Source organism: Sinohyriopsis cumingii, chromosome 1, assembly GCF_028554795.1.
Source record: "Sinohyriopsis cumingii isolate HCF-2022 chromosome 1, ASM2855479v2, whole genome shotgun sequence".
NCBI lineage: Eukaryota > Metazoa > Mollusca > Bivalvia > Unionida > Unionidae > Sinohyriopsis > Sinohyriopsis cumingii.
Genome location: NC_142961.1, coordinates 84718579 through 84737307, shown reverse-complemented (window position 1 = coordinate 84737307; position 18729 = coordinate 84718579). Strand labels below are relative to the sequence as shown.

General features: G+C 38.3%; 1 protein-coding gene across 1 annotated transcript; it reads left to right on the top strand.

The window, feature by feature from the left end:
- The first annotated feature begins 670 nt into the window (after nucleotides 1-670).
- LOC149807267 (uncharacterized) lies at nucleotides 671-5117 on the top strand. Its single transcript, XM_089964216.1, has one exon. It carries the CDS (start codon nucleotides 927-929, stop codon nucleotides 2916-2918), a length of 1992 nt encoding a protein of 663 aa, XP_089820342.1. The 5' UTR covers nucleotides 671-926; the 3' UTR covers nucleotides 2919-5117.
- Nucleotides 5118-18729: the final 13612 nt, after the last annotated feature.

Sequence of the window (18729 nt, the reverse complement as noted above, 5' to 3'; positions counted from 1 at the left end):
CTCCGAATTTGTATGTATACATATATATAGTTTTAAAGGGGAAATGTATTGCATGAAACAAAATATTCTTATATAACTTCGGAGGGATGACATTGTTTCACATCCCTTAAAATGCCCATTTTTTTAGCACACAGTGGACATATGCTGTTAGCATATATATGTAGAGAAACTTAAACCCAGTGGCAAGTTGGAGTAATCGTTTTATTAAGCATGCGATAATAAGTCAAGAGACTTTCAAGAGCGTCACAGTTCTCCACATAGTTTCAGACGAAAAATAGTCTTCAGTTATAAATAAGATCTGTTCTGTAATACATCAATTAATTACTTGAAATGTAAAATATCCATGATCAGTTGCGATCACACATATTCGCTTCTTTCTTCTGTTTGCTGTTCCCATGGTGTTGACTATCGCCGTTACTACAGCATACTTGATCTTCTTCACTGTACTTCGTGATGAATGTGTCGAACTCGTGTATTGCTTGTAAACAATTTATCAAGCTATATGTTAGAGCCAATATTAGGTAGACCCAATTAGCAGACATAAGGCATGTCTAAATGACAGGCTTTGATACTCCGGTCCCTTTGCAAGGTAACGATTAGTTTATACTTCAGACGTTGTTTTATCCGTCAGGACGAACCATCAATCACGACCTGTCTGCGGAGGCCTGACACGTATATAAAGCGACGTTTACAATTTTGTAGGCTTTTGTTTAATGCAGAAGAACGAACGATGCGTTAGCATGCTCTCGCACGATGAAACTGGATTGTGTATTCAACGAAGACCATATGCTTTTGTGTTCTATAACCAATGTTAATTAATGCAAGCTTGCTAGTGATTCTCTGCAACAGTTGGTTGTTAACTTGCATTGAAGACATAAAAACAGACAGATACATAAAGGTCTACAGGTAAAGAGGCTTATACAAAAATGTCGTCTACTTTCATGTATATTTTCACACTTGTTTGTTGTCTGTTTATCACTTCCGTCACATCCAAGTCTCTGCTTCCATCATATTGGAGCAAAGAGGTAGTAATGAAGAGAAAAAGTGTGGAAAAGGCATGTGTACCATTTTGCAAGGTTTTTTCAACTGTATGCAATTATGGGGAGTGTCGACAAAAACTTGAGACAGACTGCGAATGGTACTGCGAATGTCCCCCTGACTGTGTTGGTCGGTTCTGTGAGAAACTGGTCAAGCCAGATGATAGTGTCACCACCTCGAATCCGACTGAGCCAAGTGGATTGGCAACAATTCCAAATATAACTTTAGTAAAGGAGGCCACAAACGTACAGCCTCCAATGGAGAATATTAACGGGAATGAGAGTAAAGTTGCAATAATTTCCATATGTCCACCCGAGATGATAAATACACGTTTGAATGGTACAAATGATAAAGTTCTCGCAAGTGGCAATATCAGCAATAATACAAAAAGTGGAAAATATTCTTCTAATGACGAGATGAACAAAAACATATCGGCTGCTCTTTTGAATTTATCAAAATGCCACATGGTTTCTGATACGACACTAGCACAGTCCGTACACAACACTTCAACGCAACAGTCTTTACCAACTGATGCAAAATTGCAGACTGGAACAACAGTTAAGCCAATCTCAGCAAATGAACATATCACTGGAAGGAATTCAACTTTCTCTGATTTCACGTCACCTGAACGAACCATTTTCACTTCAACAGAAAAGTCTACAAGGCATACAAAAGATGTACCATCAGAGACGAAATTAGGAACAGAAACAAGTACTTTAATATCACTGCTAAGAAATTCTCTAGACCTACGGTCATTTAATGTAAATGAAACCTCATCCAAGAGCGCGGCCTCGACAGCAAGGCCAATTACTACACCGAGTCATGTAACTAGTTCTATTAAGCATAACTTCGGTGAAAACGATATCGGCACATCCATAAAAAGTGCAGAGTTACCAATAATACCGAAAACGGTCACAGTCGTCACAACTGAACAGAAGCAGGTTTCAGTTGATGCTGACTTTATACAGAATGACCTGAATACGTCTTCAAACACAACATCCATGTCGACAGAAGATAGGGACGCAGTAAAAATTTCAGTTGCTAATTTTAAAGGTAACGTGCCTACTGGAGGATCAAACTTAGAGGAACATACAATTCAGGCAAATCAAATAAAACTAATGAGTGAAAAATCAACTGAACGAATATCATCTCCATTCATCTCCACAAGCACGCCTGATCCATTAAGCTTGACACACATCACGACCGGACTGAAGGCAAGCGATCAAACGACTGACAGGACATCAATCAATTTGTCCACTTCCCAGGAGACAACACCGGTCAAGAAAGATGAAATGAATGCATCAGGTATAGAAATGCGAACCATTACAGGTAATTTAACAGTGCAAACCAGCGAATATTCTTCAACACATTCCATGAAAATATTACATACTGATGTATCTTCAACTACTACTCCGTTGTTAAACACCCTGGAAACAGTTGTAGACCAACCGATATCAAATTTGGGCACACGTTCCGTCGAATTTAATGTGCCGCCAGGTGATAATAAAATAGATACTGGAGAAAGTATGGAAGTTCAAAGCAATTTCGATAACACAACTTTTAAAACGATGGCGTCTTCTTATGGACCTACAGCTAGTTCGAACCACAGTGATACAATTAACAAATCTAATGTCGAGACTGTTACTATAAATACAATTCCTGGTGCGTTCACACGAAGATATATAATGACAACGGTAGACCAAAAGCTAAAAAGCAATGAAAACTCAGAAAATGTCGGTGCGGCAACAGGAAATAACCTAGACAGTGATTTCAAGGTCAGATTAAAAGATATAAAGCCTGAATCAAACAGTCTTGCTCAATCCAAAACTTACGACAGCCAGGAACTATTAGACACGGGGAAGGATTCGACGTTTCCATAGTAACATTTTCTTTATTAAACGTCTTGCATAATATTTTCAAAACCCATTATGTGGGCTGTGCTCAAACATGTCCTAATTTAGATGCCACTATACTGTTTCGAAGACAGCTGTTTGGATTTAAGACCCAAAGCGGAGTTATATTTAGTGTGTACACAAAATGTTGAGCACTTGTTGGAGAAACGGTGTATCCTCTGTCAATGTGCCTTGAGGCAAGACGACACCTGTCATGGAGGAAATACGTGCAAGAGAGCTGTTTCTTGTGATTTATGGCAGACTGGGACATGTGCATGTAAAACACATTTGTATACTTGCATATATAGCTCTTATTTTGGATACAGGTTAATGTGTGCTCGTGTGGCAGACAAAATATGTAGAGTTAATAATAATGCAGAATAAATGACAGATAGTAGGAATTTTGTGAATATTCCGGTGATTGGAACGGACATAGATACCATTTCATGCAGATTGCTTCATAAAGTCATATGAAACGAGTAACTCTACGGACATACCTACACTGTGATTGTTTATATCTTTGAAATCCGTAATATAATATGGTTGCGTTCAGCTTTGGTGAGAGAAAAGACGGGGCTTTATCACTTAGTTCTATTGTAGATGTCTTAAAAATATAGAGACACACCGCTCTTATACCTGGAGAACTGAGATGATAATCACTGATCAATACCAAGCTAAGAATTATATCTAGTTCAAATTAAAGCTCAATGTACACATGCACATGTATAGATTTTATATAAAACAACTAAAGAATTTACATGAATCATTTATCTTTTAGAATACATTCACAGTACTTAAGTCAGAAAGGTTACAAAATACGTTTGCGCTGCTAAAAAATTGTGAATATAACTTATGTGCTTTCCAAACTTCCTCTTTTCTTCGGGAAGAAAACCGAAAACCGCGCTTTTTCCCTGTTAAATTTAAATGTAACTGCATTACTTCAATAATTAATGACTATTTAAAAACGTGTTGTAGATACACCATTGTCGTCATTTTCAGACACAATGACTAAATTGTTATTCACTGCATGGTGTGGGGTGGGTTGGGTATAGTAATATACGTTGTCTCTTTAATATACCGAGTAGTACTTTTCTTATACGAAATAAAAACGGTAGTAGATGACGGTATCTAACAGCAATAAAATCATCACGCTATTGGCAAAAATAAATGAAAAGTAAATTCACCTTTTCTTTGGAAATAAGACATGGATTCATGACTTGACGATGGATCATTTTATGTGTGTTTTAGGTGATCGCCGCATTCTAATAGATTTAGCATTACTTTGCAAGAAATGAATCCTTTTTATGTTCATAAATTTTGTGTGACATAGATAGTTGTCCATCATCGTAAAGAGTATGTAAATATGTCATACTTTTGATAACTTTCAGCGCATTTTTCTTTCCTTAGATTGTTGGACAAGTTTAATGCAGCAGCAGGCGTGAACCATTATACGAAAAGAAAAAATAGATTCTGTAGTTTGCCTATTTAGACTTTACATTCACAATTTAATATTTTTTAGATTGAGAAGGAAAGAAAGAAAGAAAGAAAGAAAGAAAGCTGGCATCTTCAGACTAATTCAATGTTATTGCAGAAAAGAAACCATAAAAGAACTAGAATTCTGCGCCTTGATAATACCAAATTTTTGTTTCTAATTGTAGTGCAAACCTGTTAAAGTTTAAGGCGACTCATTAATATATGTGTTGTACATGAATGCAAGTATACAAGTGAATATGCGGACATTCCATGTGTATATATATTGTTCAGATAAATCTTTCAAAATAACTGTCAGCATGGTCTCTGCGAATTGTTACAATTATATACATTATAATTCCAAGAATTTATTATCAAATAGCTGGACTATTGTGGGCTTATCATGCATAGCTTAATGGGGACATTAAATCCAGTTTGTGTCCTTCGTACTCTATGTTTCAGGAAAGCGTACGTATAAAATACATCCCTTAGTACGATTATATTTGTATGCATATATTCACACCTTGCAATGGTCTTGCTGGTCAAGTCTATTTCATGTTTGTCTGTATTCAGATTCGTTTTATCTCTGAAACGAAAATAAGATTTGCATTTGGCATTGTATTATTTTCAGAAGCGGAGAATGAGTTGATAATGAATAAAACGTACATCTATATGAAATACTAGATATGTATGTTAAAATAAAATATGTAAAACTTGCTTTTATGAACATTCGTTTTCTTTCAAACTACAGTAACTAAAGGAACAAGTCTCTCTCTCTCTCTCTCTCTCTCTCTCTCTCTCTCTCTCTCTCTCTCTATATATATATATATATATATATATATATATATATATATATATATATATATATATATATATATATATATATTAATTATTTGCTTTGCTAAATATTTCTTCGTACAAGAAAGTTTCGTAAATTTTTTATGGAAGAACCTCGCTTTTCCTTGGTACAGATTTGCTATACGAGGCATTTTATGTCATGTAAAAATCTGAGCTACAAATAAATGACTCGAGAAACGCGTTAAATCAACTGCAATAAACAAAGGGTACGTGCTGTTTGTATTAACGTCTCAGCTTATAGCTTCGTTAGATTTAAGTGATTTTTTTGTTTGATTATTGATGGTCGGTGTTGAAAAGATATTTCTCGACTCGAGTAATTAGCAAATGTTTACGATCAAACTTCATAATGTACAGCATTCATAAAACTTCATTACAGCATGAATTAGTTTCGTATAATGAACCATTCCTAATTTCTTAACATAGGGAATTCTACGGGTAATTTTAGTAATTTGCGATAGGAGTAATTAGCTGTCTTAGGGTTTAGGTTGTGTTCTGTATTACATGCCGTATTACTAATATTCGGATTTAAAAGTAATAATACAAATATGAAGCAAGAAAAAACATGCAAATATAAACTTCCTGAAGTTTCCTGATGTTTGTCACTAGGTAATTGGAGGCCAATTGCTGTAGCATTTGCACGTTTAAAAACCTTCCAGTTGCCAACAACTATTGTATTAAGGTCCTGGGGACAAAACGGACTTCACGCTCGCTTGCATGTGAGAAGATAGATTTCGTGGTGGCAGCGGTGGAATGTAGGATAGCTTTTTCATATTTATTTTTTATATTTATTTTATTTTTAAAAAAAGCTAAAGTCATGCAACCCGACATCGCAAATTGAGGAAAACTCATCCCCTATTTAGTTAAAAGCTTTCTTGGAGGTTCCCCTCGCCACTAGCAATAATTTTCTAAATGAATAAAGACCGATTTCTTTGTTTTAATATCGATTAAAATGCTGAACAAGTATGACTTTTTATGAGTAAATGCTGCTAACGGAAGTCAGTGATTAGTAGGGTGGAATAGAGTAAATTTTTTTCAAATAGAGACAATTCTGCTTCCCAAAGGTGGGTCAGTGCAAAACTTTTTTTTAGACCAGACACGATGTCAACTGAATTGCACTTTCAATAAGAAAAGACGTGATTGAAATATCATGTATCTCACGGTTGAATTAAAATTACCAAAAAGATTTGTAAGGAGATCCTTTTAATTAAAAAATATGAAAAGATACTTTCTTTTCTTTGATTGAGTAAATAAGAACCTTCTGAAGAAATCTCTCTCTCTCTCTCTCTCTCTCTCTCTCTCTTTCACACACACACACACACACACACACACACATTTCCTCTCGCTAGGTCTCACTAAGAAGAAGGATGGGCAACAGTTATGTACCCATGACTGTTGAATGGATGGGTTATTTACTATCAAATTAGTAGAAGAGACAAAAAAGCACAGATTACTTGGATAGCTATTAGGATGTAATTATGTTATTTGATTTTAATATTCAAAATGTAAAGCAGATGTTGGGAATGTGTTGGCTGGAGGAGTGGGGGGTTGGGGGTGGCTCTTTTCTGTAAATGTTTGGAATTAATCACGTGCAGTATTAACTTCCGGAAGCATTGGTTATAAGTCGCTTTTTTGGCAGTATTGAGCAAAACTAATGTAAATTAAAATTTGTTTGTGTTCTAGACAAGCAGTCTTGAATAACGCCATGAATTTTTAAATGAAATAAGTGATTTTCGGCATAAGATTCTGCCTTTAGAGTTAGCTGTAAGAATGAAATGTGATATTTTTAGTTGCGATTGTTTAGATGACAGTTAACGGTTTTAACTTGTGTATTACAATTGTTATAGGTGAGAGGATGCAGTGTCAGCTAATATGGCCTGACGGTGACGATAGATTTGGGCGCTTTTTAGTGTTGATTGGGGCGGGCACGGGTCTACTTTTGCTTTTGGCACAGATGCGTGGTTCTGTAGTAAACGCAGTCTCCGTACCCGAAGTTTGGATGAGGTAAGCAGGGTGAGCCTGCTTTTTTTTCAGAATCGTTTCCTATGGTGTACTTTGAAAACTGTTGGGTTTCAGTAGAACAGCAGTAACACTCTTTTAGGTTTTCATCATGCATATATTCAAGAATCAGCTTTTGAAGATCGGTGTTCATTAGGGTTCGATGAAACTGCCCGTAGTAAACGAAAAATAATTAGAAGCATTACAGATGGGTTAAATTTATGACTGGTTTATTTTAGTGTAGGACGCATTAGTACTTCATATCATTTATTATTTGTAATCATCTATTTCATATTGTTCGGACTGCTCTCTCATGAGTAAGATTTCTTGTTTCGGCCGCAGAATCACCGAATGGTTCGGCTTGGATAGCCTCGAGCTTGCGAGGCTCTCTTTTGGAAGCATCTACGGAAGTGACATTTTGGCTATTCATCGTGTGGATGCTGATGGAAGTGTTTAACTCCCAGAGGAAGCTGTATAGCTGTTATAGTAGCGTGAGTTTCTGCATGTGAGTAGAAGTGTAACCTTACATGGTCTGGAACCGATGAGGTGTATGGAACGCTTGTTGCAGCGCCGGGTTTCTTGTTGGGACAAATTGTAAGGAGAACTTGATGTTGGAGGATTGTCAGCCGGTAAGAGATCGGAGTTTCTCTGACGTGGTTATCGTCCTTTCTTTTTTAATGAGCTCAACTGAGAAGATCCTAATTTGTTTGAATGGACATGCAGCCTGCTATTCATATACTAGAGTTTGCAGCGTTGATAGCCAGTCAGAGCAATGTCAAGACTTGGTGAACTTTATGTAGTTTTTGTTCAATGTTTTTATGTTGTTGTTTTTTGGGATTTTTTTAGTTTTAGCCGATGACTGAGTATGCTTTATCTTCAGTTTGACGGAAAGCGGTTAATCTAGGGGATCAGACCCTTTTGAATCTTAGTTACATCTGTAATTATGTCTTGAAAACACTAATCGGGTTGGTAGTTAATTCTAGGGGAGTACTCGATTGTGCTTATGACCACAAGTATGACGACTGAATTTCAGAGGCGTTGTTACTGTCATAATAATGAGGTATGTGCTTTGTTAGATTTTAGTAATCATTTGATGATGGGTAGTAAGTGTTTGGAAGAGATTTCTCAACCCGTGTAACTGTCTAATTTCAAGTATCAGACGTAATTATGTACAGCATTACGTTCCTTTATGACAGCATGGATTAGCTGCGTAAACTGGATCCCCCCCTCCCACACACACACACACACACACACACAATCTCTTAACACATGGAACTCTCTGGATTTTAGAGGTATACGTATTTAGTAATTTGAGATAGGAATATTATCTGCATTGGTGTTTGGGTCTCGTTTTCTATTGCACTGGGTGAAATAGTAATATTCTGCTTGGAAAAGCTTACTTATAAGTCATACAAATTTGAAACAAGAGAAAACTATGCAAGTGTGCAATGAGAGATTCGTGGTGTGGATCATTAGATGATAAGAACCTTTCAGTTGACAGCGACTGTTGTTTTGAGGTCCATGTATATTGGTGAAAACGGTTGACCTTGAACCAGACTCAAGCATGTATTTCATTCTCTTGGTAGAGAGACAAAAGCGACTGGCAAAGAATTTGAGTCAGCATGAGGCTTTCTGTAGAAATATCTTCCAATGTAGTTAGTAGGGTATGTTATGAAAACATGTGTTTTTTAAACTTTTCTATTTTTGTACCATTATCCACATGTTGATCGCACATCATCCAATATTTAAAGTCATTTATGATGAGATGCTTTCTTCCAAAATTGGTCATATTCTGCTGTGCAGCTTTCCAATACCAATTTGCTTAATTGTTTTTCTTTGTAATGGCGGTCATACTGAAAGCAGATCGACATTGTTTGTATGAAAACCCTTTTATGCCAGAATGCTCTCAAAATAATTGTGTCAAATTCCGGAGGGAGCTTTTTGAATGAAATCGTCTAAAAGTTTTTACATTTTTCGCAAAGGCTACAGTATATGCTTGCACGTGGTTATACTTTGAACAAAATTGAAAGCTCTTTATGCGCACTGTCATATTTGCTCAGTCGTGCCATGGGTCACAGTTTTCACTTCTGAGACTGCATCAGTGCCCAATTATTCATTGTGCACACTAGCGAAATGCACACAAACAATCATGCCATAGAGATAACAATCCAAGGAAAAGAGAATTGCCTTGAAATCAGTACCAAGAACAACAACAATAAAAAGAGAGGAATATTCTGACAATATCTTAGGATTTTTTATTTATGACCAATATGTGCCAAATATATTTGCATGCCGCACATGTGTACTCACTAAATCTTATTGACCTTCATGGCAAACAGTGGCTGTGACAAGTATCAGTGTGCAGTGTTGGTGTTCAGCAGAGTGCTATTGTTGGACCAAGTTCGTTTGAAACTCTAAAGCTAGATTTACTATATATTCCTTAATTATAAGAGGCTCTCAATGCAGTTACACGTTTTTGAGGAACCAGATAATTTATGTTTGAAAATGTGTACGAAATTTAAAAAAATAATGATAAAAAGAATTTTAACAGAGTTTCAAAGACAAATTTAAATTTATAATCATTTAAATTAAATGGTCATATATTTTGGAGCAATGAAACTGTCACCGTTTAGACAGCAAACCTGACAAGTAAATAATATTTAAAATAAAAGGTAGCTTATGTCTGAGCAGGGGCCCCGAGTGGCCTAGTGGTCTAAAGTGCTCACCGTTACGGATCACTGCCATCTCACCTCTGTCTGCGTGAGTTCGAGTCTCAGGCTCGGCTAACGTTGGTACTTGAGAAAGCCTGCCAGTAGCTTCTCGTGGGTCGGTGGTTCTTCCCGGGGTTTTCCAGAGTTCTTCCTCCACCAATTATACTGGCCGCCATGTATAGCTTATCATGTGCTGAAAAATGGCGTTAAACCCTACAACAACAACAACAACAAAAAATGTCTGAGCACTACAAAATATTTGGTTCAGGACCAGTGAAGACCATACCTGATAATGAATTTAGACTGATCTGGTGGCCTCATGGTTAGAGCGTCTGCCTCTGATGCAGGAGGCCGTGGGTTCAAACCACAGCCGAGCCATACCAAAGACTTATTAAAAAATGGTTCTAACGGCTGCCTCGCTTGGCGCTCAGCATTAAGAGATTAGTGTTAGGACTGGTCAGCCTGGTGTCAGGATAATGTGGCTGGGTGGGACATCATGCTACATGTCTGCGGCATGATGACCCACTATAAACTGCCACACTGCAGACATCGTAGCAATATTACTGAACAATTGTTAAGGCTACGTAATAAAATCCAAATCACATACACACAATGAATGTTTGCATGTTTAAATGTGTATAGGTTTATTCACTAAAGAGCAATGACAGGTGCTATGTTCCAAATTCAATGAGCTATGTACTCAGTTGTTAGGATCGGTAATGCCACTCTAATTTCCCCCCAGTGTCGGGACCAATTTCACGTGTTATAGCAAACATGCTAAACATTACAATAACCAGGAAATGTAATCATGTAATATGAAGCTATAGCGCAAGGGAGGCTTTACATTGCTGAACAATGTTGTTGATCTCTCATGAAAACCTAACATCTTTGGGGGTAATAAATCCGACTGTAGCTGTGTGAAATAATCAGTTTGACTTGTTCAGGGTACATTGGCCATAAAGACTTTGGTAGTACCACCAGACTGCAGGGTAGCATCCCAAAATAATTCTTAACAAGGATCGACATTCTTCTATGTGAGACGTTTAAATAGGCACTTTTTAAAATTCACTTGTACAACGTTATTTCGAACGATATATTTCAAAATGTCCGGTGTTTTTGTAAAAGTATAATTTAACAATTATTAAGTAGAATTGTTCTTTAAAATGAGACATCAACTTACGCTACAATGCCATACTGTGTCAATCAACGTCTAATCCGATCTTCACAAGAAAAAAAGGCACGCTCTTTGTTTTACACATACATGCAAGTTATCACCAGTCAGGTAAAGGACATTGATCCCTCCTGGAATAGTTTAACCAATATGCAATTGTCTAGTAGATATAATTAGTTGTATGTACTGTAAAGCTTTTAATCTCTATTTTCTCATTATGATCCATGTACCTATGTTTGTAAACAAATATTATAAACTGTATAAGCAGATGTGCAGATATGTCACCCATCATAAACACATATATTAACTGCGTGGACCAATAATAAATAGTATCAGTGACATGTATGTACAATATCAACTAGAAAAATGTCTTCATGTGTTTCGAATAAATGCTCCGTTCAGATTTTTAAGTGAGAAGATACATTATTCCACTTTTTGACTACGCCGATCACATTTGTACATGCATGAAAAATATTAATGTTGAAGCGATGAGGAAAAAAAACCGGATGCAACCCAAAGTGCATTTCCTGGACAACTCTGCCATGAAACTAGCTGGGAACACCTAAACTCTCGCCGTTACAAGCATAAACTGCTTCAATTATTTAAAATTTGCCACTGACTAGCTACCACATAAAAAGACTTGATTCGATCGTTATTAACAGAACGCGAGACCTACTCCATTCGATCTTCCAACGCTCTTTGAGCCCCAGTGTGTAGAACGACCTTGTTCTACAATTCATTTATACCTTCTACAATTCTTATATGAAACATGTTACCCGTTGAAGTGAGAAACAACCCTTCAATGCATAATTTTAAAACCTACTTGAACCGTGATAAAGAAATCACTCCATATTACTACCACGCTGGTGATAGAACGTGTCAGATCAAGCATGCTAGACTAAGAGTAAATTGTAGTAACTTAAATTACGATTTGTATGCGAATCATGTATCTAATAGCATGTATTGCCGTTGCGGTGAAAATGAGAATGCAAAACACTTTCTTCTAGACTGTTCCAAATATTAAAATCTTAGAGATCAAATCCTATAGACACTTTTTATCGCTCTTACCGTTGAAACATTAATATTTGGCAACCCCATCATAAATGTAGAAAACAACACATATTTTTGCTGTGCAAAAATATATTAAGTTTTCTAAGAGAGTTAATTAATTGACTAAACTCAGAACAATTTGATTTGCAATTTATTAGCTCTTATTCATTTTTATGCTTTGTATTTAAATGTATGCATATTTTCTGTTTAAAAAAAACACAAAAAACACTGGTACCGGCATTGAGATCGTTTATCTTATATTTTCGTACTTGTTACTGTTGGGGAGAAAGTGCTAATAAGCTTATGCTTTCTACTGAATCCTCAAAATCATATGTTTGTAATTGCATTTGATAATGTTTCTCAAATAAATATGGTAAAACGTAGATATTAAAAATAAGGATGTGAAAAGAGAGCAGAAATACAACAAAAACCACTGTAATTCATAGTGACAGAACGTAAATGAGGCAAAGTTCTATAATTTTAAAGTTTCCACACTTTTAATGTTTCAGATAACATTCTAACAATTTAAATATAATTCTTCTAAAAATATAAAAATATTGCAATTTTCAGCTTTGTAGTGACATTGTACGAAGTGTGAGAGTTTTGAGGATGGTGATTCCAGTATTGTGCTCAGTACATTATATTTATGGGATTTGCATCCCATAGGATAAGTATCAATGACGGGAGCCAGGACACTATTATAATCTCTATATATTCTTTACATTTGCATTTCAATGTTGTATATACCATTGTGTCCAAAATAAAAAAGCATACATTATCAAAATGTTTGTACTAGACAAACTTATAGTTTACTTCCAGTAAAACATAAAGATCCGGATACTCACTGTACATTGTTTTCAACATACACCAAGACAATCAGACCATTATCCTGACTTTGTGAAGAATAGATAATTTTCTTTAAATAATTAATAAGAATACATATATACTAGCCAAGGGTCACCACACAAAGACTTGAAGAAATAATGATCTAAAAATAGACTGGAACTAATCTAGAATTAATAACTGTGTTTAGAGTCCAATGAGCTAATTAGCCCCATCCCCATCAACTTCATTTCAACTATCAGTGACGGATACAGACTCATTAATATGCTCCGTATTAATAGAAACGCGAAATTCTGACGCCTTTTCTGAAACACGGTGGTCTGAAAATTAATGTATTAAATTTATGCACGTGTATATTTTTACACTAAATAAGTTTCATTCAAAACCGCTATGAAGGGGCATAACATGTGATCACTTATTTGTGTACGCACTGTTTGCAGTTGTTGCTCATTATTTGGAGAAAAACGAAATAGAAAATTTGCGCCATGAAATTTAGACACCATGCACGTGATTAAAGAATGAGTAATGAAAGAGAAACAAAAATTAAAAGATAAGTATTCAGTTTCTGAATTGTTCTACACGTCTACTGTTTCTTTGTTTCACAGCTTTTACCTGTTTGTTCACTTACTTACAACATATAAAAATACATAGGCAAATGATCGTGCTTGTTTAACACCCATTGTAGAGAGGAGAGGGACTACACATGCATCTCCTTGATAGCCATGCTGGTAATTGTTCTACAGTCAACAAGGTGACTCCATCCCTCTCCTTTTACTGTCCTAGATTTGATCAGAAACTTTACTCAATAACTGAACCTTTTGGAATTTTCCATTAGTTTTTTGTATTAAATATCTAATAAGTGAATATCATAAATTAATGTATAACTGAATAAATTAAATAAGTAATTAATGCAAGAAACGTGCACATTGATTATGAATAAATAAATGAAGCTGTGTTTATGAGTACATGAATGTAAAACGTTTGAAATTAACTGAAGATTAAAGAATGAAATATGTTGTTCATCAATGAAAGATGTGTATTTAAATATTGTCTTATTATCAGAATAATGTTACCGCTTCTTCTTCTTCTTGGTAGTCTCTCGAGCCGAGGAAGACAAGTTGTGGAATCTCATGGACGGTGGACACGTTTGTGACTCCAGAGTCTAAATTCAGATGCACACAGGCGGTTGCAGCTGGCGAATGGGACACCGGTGGTTGGGGGTAGTTGGCATACAGCTCTGTGGCGTCTTTTACGAGCTTCAGCAAGACGCTGGCGGCGGTCAACCTCGAACGTGGAACAGGCTATTCTGGTCAGGGTTTGCCAGTGGCTTATGTCTGAGGCAGCGAACTCGAGCTGGTAGGGTTGAAGGTCTGTCCATTTGATGTGTGTCTTTAGATTTTCTTTGTACCTCTTTCGAGGGAGGCCTTGGTTTCGGTTGCCGCTGGGCTAGCTCGCCAAAGAACAGCTGCTTTGGGATTCTGTTTTGTTCCATGCGGATAACATGGCTAGTCCAACGAAGTTGGGCCTGGATTAGTTTGGTTTCAATGTTTGTTGTGTTGGCTCTATCAAGGACTTCCTGATTGGTGATTCGGTCCTGCCATCCGCATAACGGATCTCAGGGAGCGCTGGTTGAATTGTTCCAACTGATTAATATGCCTTCGGTAGACAGTCCACGGTTCACAACCATACAAGAGAGACGTGAGGACAACTGCATTGTACACTTTCATTTTTGTTGACAGGCGTATGTCCTTGTGCTGCAAGACCAAGGTTCAGAATCGTCCGAGTGCTTGCCTGGCTTTTTGGATCTGCGCAGTGATCTCTTTGTCCAGGCAGCCATCACTGGATATTGTACTGCCAAGGTATTTAAAACTGTCCACATTCTTCAGCTGTCGCCAATGGCGATGCAGGGTTTAAAGGGACAGTGTTTGTGGTTGGCTGGAAGAGGATGTCTGTCTTTTCTAGACTGATTGTGACTACAAATAGATTGGAGGCTTCAGAGAAGCTGCCCACGACTGCCTATAGGTGCGTATCTTCATGGGCCATGAGGGCACAGTCAACAGCAAGGCGTGCTTCAGTGATGAGTCTTTCTAGCGTCTTGGTTTTCTCAGCTAAGCGACGGAGATCAAACACTGATTAATCTAGGAGATATCTCATGTAGACACAAAGGTCAAGGCCACGGATGGCATGGATCAGTGCCTGTGCGAAGAAGAGGTTGAAGACTACCGGAGCGAGTACATAGCCCTGTTAGACACCGTTAGATATCGGGAATGTATCATAGGGTTCACCGTCTAAGAGAATCTCTCCAGTCATGTCATCGTGGAAGAGCCGAATGAGGCTGGTAATTTTCTGAGGACAACCAAGCTTCTTGAGTACTACCCACAGTACGTCTATGTTAAATGTATCGAAACCCTTTCTCAGGTCCACGAAGACAGCATACAGATTCATGTTCTTCTCAAGGCACTGCTCTTGGACTTGTCTCAGTGCGAAGATCATGTCAACGGTGTTACGGTCTGGGCGAAAACCACACTGAGACTCGGGGAGATTATCTTCTGACACTGCCTTAATAAGCCTGTTGAAATTGATGCGATCAAGTATTTTGCCAGCTATGGAGAGCAAGGAGATACTTCTGTAGTTACTGGCATATCTTCTTCCGTCCCGACGCTGATTAGCACATCGTGTAACGCCTCCAGAGTCTGTTCAGTGAGAGCCCTGTACACCTCCGCTGAAATAACATCCTTTTCAGGTGCCAACGTTCACTTCTTTAAAGGCCGTCCTTAACTTTTCTATCGTTGGAGGAACATCCAGTTGGGGTATTTGGTCAAGAACAGATTGGCTGACCGATGAGGGCATGTTAAGAAGCTGACTAAAGAGTTCTTTCCATCTGTCCCTAATTGGAGCCTTTTCCTTTATTAGTGTACTGCAATCTGCAGGAAGCATGGGGGCAGATCCAGACTTTGAAGGGCTGAAGATTGACTTGATGGCGTTGTAGAACTCCTTGTAGTTGATAGTGTCGGCATAGCGTTGCACTTCATCAGCTTTCCTTTCCCACCAATGGTCATGCATCTTGCGGATTTCTCTCTGATCCTCAGATTGATAGGATTTGAACCGATCTGTTTGGGTATTGAGTTTGGGTCATTCTGCCAGTTCATGAATACTTTGTTCCTTCTGGCGAGTAGATCTTTAATGGCACCGTTGTTCTCGTCGAACCAGTCTTGATGGGTTCGCTTCTTGGGTCTCAGTCACCGTCGCTGTTTCTCTTATCATGTCCATGATCTTGTTCGATTTCTCGGAGGCATTTCCACGTATAGGTCAGTTGGTGGATAGCTTGTCATCTAGGCTCTTCTAGAAATTGAGCTGGGTGGAAGGCTGCTGAACTTTGACAATGTTGAAGGCTGTGTGCAAAAGCTTGGGCGCCTTGGATGATGTGGGGCAATGTGCAGCTTTTGGGTAGTTCGGACAAGTATGTGGTCTGTCCAGCATTCCGCTCCTCGCATGACCTTGCTGATGACAACATACTGCGCATCTCGCTGGTCGACTATTACATAGTCCATTAAGTGCCATTGGCGACATCTGGGGTGCATCCAAGTGTTCTTGTGTTTGTTCGCCATTCTGAACATTGAGTTTGTGATTAGGAGGTCAATTCTGCGCATTTGCTGAGTCACTGTTGTTCATCTTGCCGACACCGTGCTTGCCAAGCACACCTTTCCATCGACCATTGTCGCAGCCAACACGGGCGCTGAAGTCCCCAGTAGCATGATCTTGTTGTCATCTGGAACTGAGTTAAGTAGAGAGATGAGGTCCGTATAGAACTGCTCAGTGAACTCGAGAGGGTAGGGGCGTAGGCGCTGATGATTGTTGCGTGGCTTTTGTGGCTAATACGTAGTCGCAGTTTCATTATCCTCTCATTGATACCATCAGGCAGGTGTGGCAGCTGCTTCAGAAGACTTGATTTGATAACCAGGCTGACTCCGTGGATCCTGTCCTCGTTTTGGGCTTTTCCTTTCCAGAAGAAGTTTCAGCTGCTTGCTAGCTCAGTCAGAGAAGCATCCTCTGCGAACCTGGTTTCACTCAAGGATGCAAGGTCGATAATGAAGCGTGAAAGCTCCTTAGCAACTAGGGCTGTTCTCCTGTGAGGTCTTGCTACGCTCTCGTTGTCCATGAGAGTTCGAATGTTACATGCTGCAATAAGAAGTTTTTTTCTTTGGCAGTCTCGACCACAGATATGGATGATCTTGCCAGCCACAGGATGCTGGCCAGATTTTGAGATGCATCCTATTTTAGGCCACCTTTTCTAGGCCCCTCCCTATGAAGGGTGAGCAGCACTGTCCTGAAAAGGTCTGCTCAGTCGCCCTGGATGCTGCCAAACTGTTCTGCTGCCCTAGGTACAGAGCAGAGCGACCACTTTTCCAAGGGCCACCTACGTGCAGGTCTCTGACTACTACTCCCAGTGGTTATCTTCACCTATTGCATCGCCCGTCGCCCATCACCGTAGGACTTTGGTAGGTTCAGGTAAGGAACGATGAGTTTGATGATGAGGATGAATGGCAGGTGCACAACATAACCTGAGCGTGAAGGAGATTAAAGTGAAATAGCCTTTGCACAGAGACAGCCTCAATCTTTCGGACTTGGTAGTTGGAACTCAGTGGTACGAAGATTCGTCACGGCTGGGGACTACTTCGGTTGCATTGGATGGCCATGACGTCTTCACTGCCTTGTCATGCCCTGCGCTCTCCACAAAGCGTTTGCAGATGCGCCTTCGTGGCAGTTGGATCACTCGGTTGATCTCCTCCGCACAGTCTGTCGAAGCTGGCTTTGCATGCAAAGATAGACAAGTACCTAAGTCACCAAGGGTTTGAGGCCCGTAGGCTACCCTCAACCTGATTTAACCGGTTTCCGCATGCTACAGCTGCTTGGAGCCACAGGTGAGAGCTTGGCACCTGGTGGGGACCAAAGGTGGACGAGCTCCTCCCATAGGAACACGACATGTCCCACCCCACCAGAGGTACTACAGATCCCAGAGCACCCCAAACACAACAATTTTACCGCACAAGGAAAATAAATACATGAATAATCTTACTTTCATGTTGACTGTATTTTATTGTGACTTAATGTATTTAATCCAAACGATGCCATTTGCTACATAGGAAAATATATATTACTTAAAAAGCTGGGCAAAATAATAGCTTAATATAATTAAAACACATGCGTGATTTAATTGTTTGTAAGTAATTCGTATATTAAGCACGTAATCATAATTATCATGATTTATTTGTCATAGACAGACAATAAATAATATTTCTTCCCGATAATTTCTTGTATTCTAGCATGCAAAAATATCGATACTTCAAATACTTTATAGAAAATATTATTGGTTAATGTATTTGTATTCAATTTTCAAGTGAAGCAGATTTAATGTCCATGAGCAAAATGATTTCAAAGTTAGTAATAATATTTCAAAAGATAAACTAAAACAATTATGTGCGTCTAATGAATGATTGTATTCGCCAACTTGGGTATTTCGTTCCCATTTCTTGACAGTTAATTTGTCAAATTTCAGAATTCCTCTACAAGTTAAAATATGAATGCATCTTTTAAATAAAAATTCATGTTTAATTTAAAGAAACGGGACAGCAGAGTTGATGTTACAATTTCCACCAGGATGCCTTATGAGACTATTACCAATTGATCAAAGCCCCATTGT